This window comes from Rhea americana, unplaced genomic scaffold (genome assembly GCF_003343005.1).
Source record: "Rhea americana isolate MKP2758 unplaced genomic scaffold, rheAme1 scaffold_112, whole genome shotgun sequence".
Classification (NCBI taxonomy): Eukaryota; Metazoa; Chordata; class Aves; order Rheiformes; family Rheidae; genus Rhea; species Rhea americana.
Window position 1 is genome coordinate 1,952,249 of NW_028185173.1, and position 13,358 is coordinate 1,965,606.

General features: G+C 33.9%; 1 protein-coding gene across 1 annotated transcript in view; it reads left to right on the forward strand.

The window, feature by feature from the left end:
- DGKB (diacylglycerol kinase beta) overlaps window positions 1-13,358 on the forward strand; it is a 349,983-nt gene that overhangs the window by 101,409 nt on the left and 235,216 nt on the right. Inside the window, exons 10-12 of the mRNA XM_085316086.1 lie at window positions 6,828-6,945; window positions 9,714-9,802; window positions 9,883-9,999. Of these exons, the coding sequence (XP_085172212.1) occupies window positions 6,828-6,945; window positions 9,714-9,802; window positions 9,883-9,999 (324 nt within the window). The remainder of the gene's footprint in view (window positions 1-6,827; window positions 6,946-9,713; window positions 9,803-9,882; window positions 10,000-13,358) is intronic.

Genomic DNA, 13,358 nt, shown 5'->3' on the forward strand with positions numbered 1-13,358 from the left:
AGCATTAGGTTATGATCACACATATGATCCATATGAGCCAGCTACTGCCAAATTCAAAAATTTAACAGGGAATTCTGCCTGACTTTCTTCTCCTTCTCTCTTCTTTTTTGAGACGTCCATGAAACTTCTAGTATCCTTTCAAAATTAGCCAACGTTAATGAATAAAATCAAAAATTGTTGGAGGAGGTTAAAGACATACAGAACATAAATACCTAAGAGGAATTTCTTTAAGAAGTCCATCTAAATATTCAGTTTATTTTATATTTTTGGATTTTACCTTTTTAATTGCTCCTAAAACTTGATTTTAGAGTTGCTATGAAAGTAGAACATTCTTTGAAATAAGTAAGTGGTGATGTTCTAAAACAGAAACAATAAATTCTGTTCCAGTGCTTTTCAAGACAAGCAATTTCAGTACAAAATAAGAAATTTAAATTAAAAAAAAATAATTAATTTTTGTTCGATGGAGGTACTTTGATACACATACTGTTTGGAAATTTGTTTTGCAACAGTAGATCTTAGAATTTTATATATTTCAGATGTACTTGGACAACTGTATTTTTTCTGCTTAGCAGTGGCTGAATACATAGTGTCAAGTAGCACATCTATTAAAACCATTCTCTCTACGACCAGTAATTCTTATTCTGAAGCATCTAGTCACAGCAGTTTCCTGGAAGTTATTCCAAGAGCTTCTAAGTCTCTGGAAAAGTAAGGATTTCTTGAAGTAAAAAATAAATAAATAAAAAAGTCAAAAAATAAGGAATTAGGAAATTAATTTATATAATTAAATTTTTAGTAGTTATTGTATTAGGTAGAGTTTTTGTCTTAGTGTCGTGTTTCAGCCTGCAATTCTCACAGTCTTCACCAACTCCCAAATTTGATTTTGCTTCTTAAGGCATTAGATGGTTTTTCTCCCGCCGAAACACAGACTAGATAGAGATGTCCTTGCTAATTACTCCTTCAGTTTGATAACTGCGCTTTTGGAAAGTGGCATATTGCACATGAGTAACTATTAGAATAGACTGCTCTCCTTATTCTAATCCTTCACGGTCAAAACCCGCAAAGAGCCTGACCTTTTTCTTCCGTTCTGCATTAATTRAAGCAGATAAAACCCTTAGCAAAGTATGAGATACTCCAACGACCATCTCCTTGCATTGCTCAAAATATTCTTTGTTATTTGGGAACAAAGGCATTTACTAATGCATTACTCTGAAGGGTTTTTGCAGGCATGAATGGGGTTTGCGGTGCTCCCCTAAGAGTCCCTCTTAGGGATACTTGCACAGTATTTTTTCCACTGTGTGCTGATGAAAGCACTTGATTTCTGTTCTCAGATAATTTTCTGACAGATATATTGTGATGTATCACCTCTGTCAGATGTCCTACAAAAGGTATGTGTAAATCTTCACGTAATTTTCACAAGTGCTGGCGTTTACAAAATCCTGGGCATTTTAGGAGTGGAAAGTATTTTATATTTGCTCCCTTTTCATGGCCACTAGATGTCGGAGTTGCACTGTAGCTGGTACTGTAYGGTTGCTGAAAAGCTGCCCTAAGGCAAAAGAAAAATTGAGCAACAATAAATGCTCCATACCCTGTGTAAGTTTTGTCATAAATAGTATGAAACCAGGCCACTATGCCTTTCTTTCAGATTACTTGTCTTAGTCTTCAATCCATTTCACCTCCTCTCTTGAAGCAGATATACGCTGAACACTTAAAAAAATAGGTAAATCTCAATGAGACAAAAATATATTTGTTAAAGTGTRACTATACTTCAGTTAATTTAGAAGGAAATTCTCTTGGGATTTAGTTTGGATCCTTAAGCAACAAATATTATGCTCTTACCTCCTAAGAATTTAAAAAGTAATTATTTGTAACCTTTTTGATTAAATATGGATTGTAGTATGTTACTGTGAATCCATTTGAGATTCATGGAAATCCATTCCTGTAACGATGGGAAATGCTGCTTTTTATSTTGTCTATAGGTTATTTACTTGCTTACTGAGCTCTGGCTATCTGAAAGTAAAACCAAACTGGGGACTTGAAAACATTTGCAAGTCTGCCATGTGAGGAGTCCCTCTGAGACAGAACTCTGAATGCTCTGTTTAACATGCAGCCCATTCGGTAAAGTTACATTTCTTTCATTCAGAGAGGAACAGGGATGATCTGGGCTTTTCTCCCTCCCCAATGTTAAGTTTACAGTTCTTGCCTGAAGTCATAGGTGGTAGATAAGTTAAATGATGCTATTTCCATACTTATGCAGGTCCTCCTGGAAGAAGCTGYAGCTTATGCTCTCTCTGCTACCTCCTTACTGGTTTGGGAGTAGGTTTTCCCCAAGTTATGATGGAAGCTGTTTTACCAATATCATTCCATAGATTTGCCACCAGAGGGAGTAACATTAAGTCTTTGCAAGATTTCATCCTAGAATCTGTTAAAAAAAAAAAAAAAATGTTCATACCTTCTCTTGACAGTATTACTTTTATGCCCTGCTAACTCCCACTTTTTTTGCAGGACATTTGCAAGTACCTTTCCTTCTGCCTGGAGGTTGGTAAAAGCCTAGGAGAAATCAGGAATAACCATAGCCTGTTCTGTGTTTAAGTATGTGTAAAATACACAGTATTTCATGCAGGTACACAAATTCATCATTATTTAAATGGTAATTTCTGCAGCATTTCTGTCTGTCCAGGTGACAGTTGACTGTCACTTCAGGGACAAGAAAATGTGACAGTGTGGCTAATTATGAAGGTTGTTTTAAACAAATGTGCTCCCTGTTCTGTTTCCCATCATCATTTTTCTTGTGTGTGGATTATTATTTAAGCATTTCTGGGTGGTCAGGATAATACTCTGGTCGCTACCTGGATGAAGGCTGGAGAGGCAATGTTGTCCCCTCCTTCCCTCCCCTGCTACATTTCTAAGTGAGGAGCCCTCCCAAAAGACATGTCTGTTGAGTAATTTWACTCCTTCTCAGGTTGAAGGAGACTTGCAAAAGCCCCCCAAATCCAACTAAATGAAAGAAAACCTGACCTCAAGTCTTTGCTGAAAGTCCAGCAAGGAAACATAGAACTTAGCACCTCCTTTTAACACAAAACTGTTACATAGTTTAATGGACACCTCTCACCTTCCTACTGACTGATTAATACCCAAAGATCAGTCGTAAAAATGTCCTCAGGACATGTAAATGTTTTACAATGCAAACCAAAACAACATAACAGTAGGCAGCAAATGAATAATTTACTAGATTCCTTAATATCCTTCTCCCTGGTTACCGTATAGGTTGCTTGTTACAGGCTCTTTTCATAGAAAAGACTGAACATACTGACATTTCAGGCACTTTGTGGCTACTGTTATATGAAGTGATGCTTGACCAGGATAAAAATTTATCAGCTATTTTATTACCTTTTTCTTGTTTTGGAATCTGGAGTTTGATGGTTTGAACCTTAAGATCTCTTTGATTATCTTTATTTACAAACACCTGGAAAGCTAGAGTAACTTAACATTAGCCTAGACTAAATTTTGTGACTTCATGAAGCTTTCTACTAATTGTAAGGCTGACTATTTCATGGTTGGTTTGCTTTTTAAGGTCAGGTCCTTCTGGCAATCAAGTCTGTGATAGAAGGGTCAGGCCCGTAAATTAAAAACACCGTTAGCAAAATAAATCCTAGTATTGTCATAGAATCATAATGTCTCTATATGACATATGGAGGCTTCATTTTCAGTGATGTATAATGAAGTGAGGAAGAAAATTTTACTGTACCTGCCCTGCTTTGAGATCTTCTTAATGACTGTTTGTTTTTAAACTCCTTTTCAGGATATGGAAGCAAAATGACTGAATGTCACTAAATGCACTGATGTGTCAGAAATACGGATTTTATTTATACTTAAAATCTTATATTGAGGGGGCTTTGTTTCACATTATGTCTTTTTTCCTAGGCAATGTTTTAAAAAGTTATGTACATGCATAATCATATGCAGCACTTTATTGCTGATTTTTGGCAGTGCACAAGAGCAAAAATTTAATTTGCTATTTTCCAAAAGTGCATTGTGTTTATGTAATGGATTTGTGCATCAGTGGCAGTCTGTAACACAGTTAAGTGTTTTAATTGGCAGAACACCCACATCAAGACTTGTTTGTTTTTCTGATAAGGAAAATGCCAGCTAAGTTGGTCCATATGTTCTGTTCAAATAAGAAGCGATACATTCACATGCAGTGGCCATTCTTTTAAAAATAAAATTGAAATGAAAAAGTAACTGAAACTAATGTGAGCTAGAAGCATCTTTCTGTGTAATCACATATTTTTTGTTAATTTTCAGAAATTGCAAATATTTTTGCTAATAAAAGCTGATCAGCTTGCATTTTAAGTGCTTGTGGCTTATGACTATGTTTGCTGATGACCAGAGTAATGTATGTTACAATGAAAGTACACATTCTTTACTATTTTTTTTCCCTCAGAATAATTTACATGGTCTTTATTGTTTAGTGAATAATTGTTTACTTGCAGAAGATTTAAAACTTACTCAGTATGTTGCAATGTAACAATACTTTAGAAAATGGTTTGGATGAGTTTTAAGATGGAAAGAGAAACAGGAGTCAGAGTTCATGTAATAAAATACATCCATCCTTTTCAGCTGCCAGTCATGAAGGAGCTTGACAGGATACTAGGGCTCCACAGCTGCAGAATCTATTTCTGATTCTTCAGGGGAAATTGGAAAACTTCCACGCTCTTTGCCAGCCTGAGAATCCCACATTAGGCATCTGCTCTGCTCTTTCTGCAGAAAGGGGTCCCTGACATTGCCCAGCTGTCAGAGATGGCATTTGATCTCCTGCTGATAATATCAGGGGAACTCCACTTAGGCGCTGATCCTGATATCTCAGCAGAGGGCGAGGAGGGGGGAAATATTCCAGCTGATTTGAGTTCCTTTTGTTTGTAGGTAATTTGTAGGAATTATTCAAAGTTGTGTTCTGGCTTGAAGCAAACAGTCCTCATGTCTTAGGGTGCTATTTTTTCTTGTGAAAGTAAATTTTTCTTTCATGAGGATGAAGTAGACTTCATCTTTGACTTGTCATTAATGACTAACCTTTGGAGTAGAACAATGCCAATTTTTAAGGATATAACTAATGCTGTATGTGGTAATACACAATAAAACATATTTTTTGGTTAAAATCTAGTCCTCTGACTTAAACTGACTGCTCTTATCAGTGAAAATCAATGTATTATTGAAAATCAAGTCAGTCATATTTTGTATGATAAACATTTTTGTAGTTTGATATGAAAAATCAGTAACTAGATGAGAACCAGCTGTTCATGTGGTTTTCTTTTCTCATGTCTGACAAATAAATTGGTAGTGATCACAATGTACTTCACTACTTTTTTCAAACAGCATGTGTTGAAATGTGACAGAGTTGAAAGTACTTAAATAAAGTAGTACAAGTTTAGACATGAGCAAATCAAATTGCATTGTCATCTGCATGATTTGGATTTGTGAAATATTTGCTCAAACACACTGTTTGCTTCTTCGTAATTCTTTAAGTTCTATGTGAAAATAAGGTGTGTAATTTGTATTGAATTGTAACTATCAAACATTTTTTGCTTTCTGTTTCCCTTTAAGATTTCTATGCCATCGTAATGTGATCATGAACTATACATCTTTAAATATGTGACAATGTATGTTTAATAATGAAGTGACTAAGACYGCAGCAGTTCAGTAAGGCACAACAAAATCATACTGTAGCTTGTTTCTAGATAGACGTTCACTACTTTTCTTCCATTTGATGTTATGCCTATAAAAATAATTAAGATAATTAAAATAGGTTTCAAAGATTTTGTAGATATTACGGATTAGAAAAATCTCATTTATTAGTTCAGAAATTCTAATAATTGTAAAGAGAAAAAATCTGACAGCCACATTTTCTGAGAAACTTAGAATTTACAGAGGTAATTGTGCATAATTTACTATCTGTACAATGCACATCATTTTAGTAAGCAATATAATAACAATTAGGTCACAGAATGATTCCATTTGGGAGGAAGAGGAGAACTGTGCAACTGAAAGCTTACTTCTGTAATTATAAGTGATTTGGTTTATAATTTAGATGTAAGCGTGAGTTACACTGGGACACTGAGGTGCAAGGCCTAGTCTAGTGGCTGGTCTATTCATGCAAGACTTGAGTATAGTGCTGCTGCTAATTGAGAAAGACAGACTTAAGTGTGAGCAGTTCAGCTACTAGTGAAGAGGTACGGAATGTAAATCTTGCCGTTGAATGCATGTTTTTTGGTAAACTGTTGGTAGATGAGCATAAATTAAAGCTGGCAATAGATCTTAGCATGTGTAGCTGGATTTTCCACTTCACATAAATCATAAGATACAGAACAATGATATGTCTCCCTCCCTCTGAGGGCCATTGAAGGTATCTTTGAAGTTTTAGCAATCCTTTCTGTTGTTGATCTGGGGAGTTTTGCCTTCTAACCTGCAGCATATTTATTTTTGGAGTTATCTTGGAAGTTATTATAATAAGCTTCAGAATTAATTGGAATTTAATATCTACTTAGATTTATTYCTAGAGCTATGTTGCAGGGTTGACAACAGACTGGTACTTTTGCTGAGTGTTTTTTTTTTTTTTTTTTGAAACACATGGACATCCCTGAGCTTCTGAAGAATTTTTATTATATCATTGCTTGTGTATTTATAAGGATTATACCGTTATCTGGTGCAGAGTATTAAATGAAGTAACAGCTTGCCTTTTACGTTCTTGAGTCAATCTCCAATTTTTATTGGCACTTAGATATTTCATTGTTTATTTTATTAAATGAAATCTGTTTCTTTTATGTCTTGTGCAGAATGTGAAAGATGATGGGCAGCATGTATGGAGACTGAAACACTTTAACAAGCCTGCCTACTGTAATCTTTGTTTGAACATGCTAATAGGAGTAGGGAAACAAGGTCTCTGCTGTTCTTGTGAGTATAGACATTTCAGTGTCCATTTGCAGATATGTTTATTCCTAGAAGTGTTACAGTCGCTATACCAAAGAACTTGTAGCTTCCCAGTACTAACCCTTTGCCAGCACGATGGTGTTTTCCCCTTCATCTTTTACACACGAGTTCTCAAGGTTGCATTTTCAGCTGTTCAAGCTATGGGGCTTTTGAGCCCCATAACTCTCATTTGAGGGAGTTTTTGTATTACAATATCTGTCAATGTTAAGATATTCCCTTTTGTATTTTGCCTCTACTTCTTATTTCATTTTTCTTAGCAAGGATCATGTTTAAGATTCAACAGAATATTTTTATTGTTGTTTCATCTTTTTTATTTAAAAATAATTTGTATTCTTTATTAAGCATTGACTAGCCTGGTATCTAATTCTCATGTTTATTTATTCCAATTTTCCTCAGAACTCTTGTTTTATTAACAGTAGTGGTCAAAATTCCAGTTCCCCAGAAACTAGTATCCAGTCCAGCTTCCATAAAAACTCAGAAAAATTATTGCATCTGTTTTCACTTATATAAGATTATTAAATGTAATTACTATAGTTCAATTCGKTGAGTTATAGATATGTGTCCTAATAATAACCTATGTTTGACCAGCTCATAACCTGTATCTTGGTAACTCGTATCTTGCCAAAAGATATCTCATCTCTATTTGAATGTTTCAAGAGATGGATGATCCGTATCTTTCTTTTGTGGTATGTTTCCCTGATTAATCATTTTTTAACAAAGACCTATTTTCTGATTTGACTATGTCTAATAGACGGTTCCAGTGATTGGTTCACGTTATGCACTGCTCCATTAGATTAATGAGATCTTCAGTACCCACGGTATCCTCCTCATGATGATATCAAGTCACCTTTCATTCTTCTTTTTGATGAATTAACTAGATTCTTAGTGTAAGCTACTTTCTCCATTTCTGGAATGATGGGTAGCCCATCACAGATGATCGGAACCTTTCTGACTGCACAGTTTTATTGATCTAGTTTGAGATTACTTTAAACGAATGAGGGTTTTGGAATCAGCCATTTCTCTCCCCTCTGTGGGCCATAGACATCTTTAAAACATAATTCAGATGTAAATCCTCCATTTACTGGTTTTCACATCATATAATTTCAGCCGCAATATTTTGGAGTAAGAGAGATACATTCATTAAAAGCAATTCAAACAAACAGAAATCTTGCATCTTCAGATTAATAAATGCTGATGACAGTAACTGAATATACATTAAATGCTGAATTGACTGTCAAATCTTGAACCGTTGCATCATTCAGTATTCTTTTAAGTTAAAGTGATGTAAAGAGGCTTACTTTATCCTGGTGAGGAAACCTAAGACCCATATGCATTAGATAGATAGAGAAAATTCTATTGAACAAATAACATGGATCTTCCCCTTCTGTAGTTACTGGTAATATGTAGACAAGACTTTCCCTGTTGTATAAGGYAAACTGCTACAGAAAGACCAGCCTTACAAGAGCTGTAATTTTCTGTGGTGCAATATTCCTCTTTTAAATTTATTTGTTATTTTGGTTGGCATTTACTGGGTGAGAACGATGGTCCCAATTAGAGTATCTAACGAACTTTCATGTGTTCCTCTCGCTTACTTCATACAGGAAGGGACATGAATCTTCATACAAAATGATTACTCTATTTCTGTATTTTGCTAAGCTTCTCTTCTTACATATTTTCAAAGCATTGCTATAGTTTTCATTATTTGTGTTTTATATTGTATGAGAGACAAAAAAAAAAAAAAAAAAAAGGAAACTGCAGGGGACCTCACCGTCCCTCCATGGTCCAATCAACAATGTTACTCCCTGCAGTTTGTCTGATTAATGGCTGTGCCTCCCACTGGGTTTGTGTAATAGGTGCAAGCAAGGTGTTTAGAAGTACTTTGTGCTTAATTGCTCTTGAGGTCAAAAGCACAAGACATATATCATGCAGGGTATTCACTCTCAGGTTTTAATAGTTAACTCTATTGAATGCAGCTATAAGCAGTGGCATTATTTCCTCATCTAGGAATTGTTGCAGTATTGTTAGCTGTTTGGTCGTCACACAAATATGCTCATAGAGTTTTATAGTCAGGAAAACTTTGCATTGTACCCTGACATTTGTATATTTTCCAAATGCAGCTAGTGTGATCTTTACAGACCTGGCCAACAAAGATAGTTGCGCGAAAAGGTAGGGAGGGGTTAGAAAAGAAAGCTTCTCTGGAGACAGTGTTTGGGAAAATAAGAGTTAAACTTGGGATAATTGCATGAAATGCATGAAAACAATTGCTATCTGGAAATGGACTAATCAACCATTTAAGATTTATAAATCAATAGAAAGAACAACATAAACTCATTGGCTTTTATTTTTGTGCTTGCCAGCTGCTCTCATGCCTATAGTTTGTAAAATATAGATTTTTTTCTACTAGCAAATGACACCAAGCCATTTGGCAGTCATCAATTTGTCTTTAATATTTTTGTCATTTGGGAATTATTGTAAAAAACTTTAGTGAGCTCTTATTTAATTAAGCATTTCCTGTTATGCAATGATGGTGCATTCTTGGATTTTTCACTTGCATAATATTTCCTGTACTAATTGGCCTTTTGTATTCCATGGAAAAGCAGTCTAGTTTGAGTTTTCTTTGACTGATTGGATTGATTATATAGAGATGGCATGCTGGTAACATTATTTACTTAATAAAAATGTAGTCAGAAACATCATTGCCTCAGCCTATATTAATATGTTTCTTTTTCCAGTTTGCAAGTATACAGTCCATGAACGCTGTGTCTCAAGAGCTCCTGCATCTTGCATCAAAACTTATGTGAAATCTAAAAGGAATACTGAAGTAAGTCTGAGGTAGCATTATCTTTGTCGTGAACCTGTTAAATTAGTAACCCTACGTATATCCACACTTTTCTGTTGCAGGTAATGCACCATTTCTGGGTAGAAGGAAATTGTCCAACAAAATGTGATAAGTGTCACAAAACTATAAAATGTTACCAAGGCTTGACTGGACTTCACTGTGTTTGGTGTCAGATCACAGTGAGTACACTATAGTAAAACCTTCAGTACAGGTTAGAGAGATAAAAATCTAAGGACCAGTTCTAAAGAGCAATAGTAATAATATTCGTTCAGTTCATTAATTCAAGAAGAGAATTCCAAACATATATATTGGAATGATTATAAAGGAATTTTTCAATACTGATAAAAGTCAAGGTCACTGTGAAGTAGGGAAAAATCGTGATCTGTGGTGTACTGACAGACAAATGTAATTGAGGACATCTGGTAGGATACAGTGATTTCAAGTGCCTGGGAGTGATAGCAGAGACATCTTGGTAAAATAATAATCTGTGCACTAAGCCTAATATATACAACTTGTGTGTACTCCTTGTTCAGCAGTAACCAGTAACTGGAACTAATGACATTCAAGGAACACTACTCTTATAAGTGAGATCTTCATGCTAGAAAGAACAATGCCAGTATTTCTGTTCCTAGACAAGGCAGGATTTAAATCTAAATGGGGAGAGATTCAGAATTCTTATAGGATTTTTATTATTATTATTATTGTTTTTATTACTATTATTGTCGTCATCATCATCATCATATTATTATTATGGAACATCAGTTGTTTGTTCAGTGTTTTAAAGAATAATGTCAGAATGAGGCATTAGAGAATGTTTGTATTCAACATAAAAGTTTGGATGTTTTGTGACATATTTTCTTAACATAAAAATACAAAATGTGAAAAATCATCAAGGAAAATAGATCCAGGATACTTTCAGTGATAAGCTGTTATGGTTACAGAAAACCCAGTATTTTACAGGGAAGCAAATATGTAGTCCAGATTGCTGTCAAAATTTGGATAATTTATTTAGAGAATAAACATCCAATCCAAAATATTGAAACGCAGATTAGACAGCCACCAACTCTGCTTAGGTGGCTAAGTAAGTGTTCTATTGTAGAGATATGCATCATATGTTAAGATCTATATATATCTATTTATATATAATTTCTATATCTTTCAAGAAATACGTGTTATGTAAGGCTTCCATGGGAAGTCAAAGGAAGTTGCAAATTCTATAGCTCCTCTGAAAAAATATTTTCCTAGTATTTATGTACCTAAATATGAATATGAACCAGATTTTAAAAGGCATTCTGCTTTCTGAAGAAAACACCAAAATATAGAAGACTTTCATAAGCACTGAGAAACAGTAAGGACCGAAGAGTACCGAAGAATTCCTTCTGATTGAAATCATTGGGAATGAAGAGGATAAGTTCTTTTGAAAATATCTTACGTATCAATCTCCATATTTAAATGCTTGAGTAACTATCAAAATTTCAATTAAAAACAGATGTATGTTTTTAGATGTTCAGATATTAAAATTTTGGCATTGGCATATAATTTTGCAATTGTATTTCCATCACTTTTTTAAATATTTATATTTTTATTAAAATAATGTTATATTTTCAAAAGAACTTTAGGAAATTTTTTATTTCTATGATTTCTAGTGTAAATTAGACAGAAGTGAAAAATGATAGGCTTTTTATTTCAAATTTGAAGAATATTGCTATTTAAGTTTTATTCTCAATCTCTTTGCTTTTTGTACAATTCTACATAAATAGTATTTTTTTAGGACTTTATTCTCTAATAATAAAACCTTGCCTTATTCCTGAAAAATAATACAGTAAATCTCAAACAGATGCATCATTTTTGAAGGGATGCTCTAGAGTTACTTAATTATCAGTACATCCAGTACAATCATATGTTTTCACATTCTTATACAATGACACGTCAGGGGCTTGTTGCTGAAGTATTTTTGTAGCATTAGAGAATGTTAGGTATTATACAGCCAATTCTGAGCATGTCTTTTATGCATTCTAATCATTTCTCCTTCGTACAAATTAATAGGATMATTTCTGATGTCAAATTCAAATCACAAAGTTTTCAGAGTTTTGAGACTGTTTGAGCTAAGGAGGCTTTTTATACCGAGTTTTACCCTGGACCTTGATTCCCTGTTTTTTCCATACAATTTTATAAAGGGGCTTCTTAAATTTTCTGTCTAGCAAATACAGATTTTCCAACTTTCCAGGCATCTAGTTGTGAGGGAGGTAATGTTCTAAGGAGCTAGATTTGGGGTAAGGGATTTTTTGGGGATATGTATTTAAAATCTGCTAAAATATTTTTGAGAAGAGATGCGTATTTTGTTTTATTTCATTCAAAATGTTTTCATTAAAGCTACATATCTTCTACCATTTCATTTGTCTGCTATGCATCAATTCTGTTGTCAGAGATCAGCAGAGACTAATAAGAAGATTAAGCTATTTTTCTCATAGATAAGTTTGCATGCCACCAAGTAGCAGAGCTGCTAATTATCACTGAATGTGTGAAGATACTTTTATTTGATGTAACGTGGCCTGGTGTGCATTAATTATGGTACAAGTAGCCTTACCACTGAGGAAAAGAATTATCATGACAAATGATTTAGATTACAGGGCTACCAAAATACTCTCATAATAGGGCTTTAATACTCAGAGTAAATCAAAACTCATTAGACTTTTATTTTCTGTTGCTAAGTAACTGCCTGAGAAGGTAACTTTGCAGTATAAATGAATATGGACAAGGCTAATATTAGGTGCTATTCAGTTCAAAATTCAGAAATGTTATGTCTGCATTAACTGTACTAGATGACTTCATGAAGAACATATTACTGTTAAAGCTTATATATCAGCAACTGATAAGATTTTATTGTAATTTTGATGGAGATCATACTGACATGGTTAAATTATCTAAGGAAAAATGAATCAGTCGTTGGAAAAGAGTGATTTATAGATGTAGCTGTTGAACTACAGATTTTATAACAGCTGTTGAACCTGTTGAACTAATGCTGTATGCTACCTATTAAACCAGATATAATACTTAATAAATAAGATTTATGCTTCAAAATTTCTGATGTTTATTATCCTGATTATTTTCCTCTAATGCAAATATATATATCCTCTCAAAAAATAAAATACTCATATTTATAGGAAATGCATGTATTAGCTGAAGAACTTAATGCATAATGTGTTTAATCGGTGCAGAAATAATAAATTTTCACCGAATTTCACAATATGAAATTGTATTTTTATTGTGACTTTCTCCAGTCACAATAAAATTCCGATCAAATCTGAATGATCCAGATAACACAACTGTGCTTTTGCACTATATAGTTGGATGCATATGTTAAAATATTCTATTCAGAGACATTTGAATTGAGTTAAATTCTAAGATATCAATAAGAACTTTTGCTAATGCAAAGTGTTTCAATGAATTTGTTATTATTTCTTGGGATTTTATCTTGCTGTGATAGTCATATTTTTTCTTTTCCTTTTTTTTTATCAGTATAGAAGTAAGCCAATAT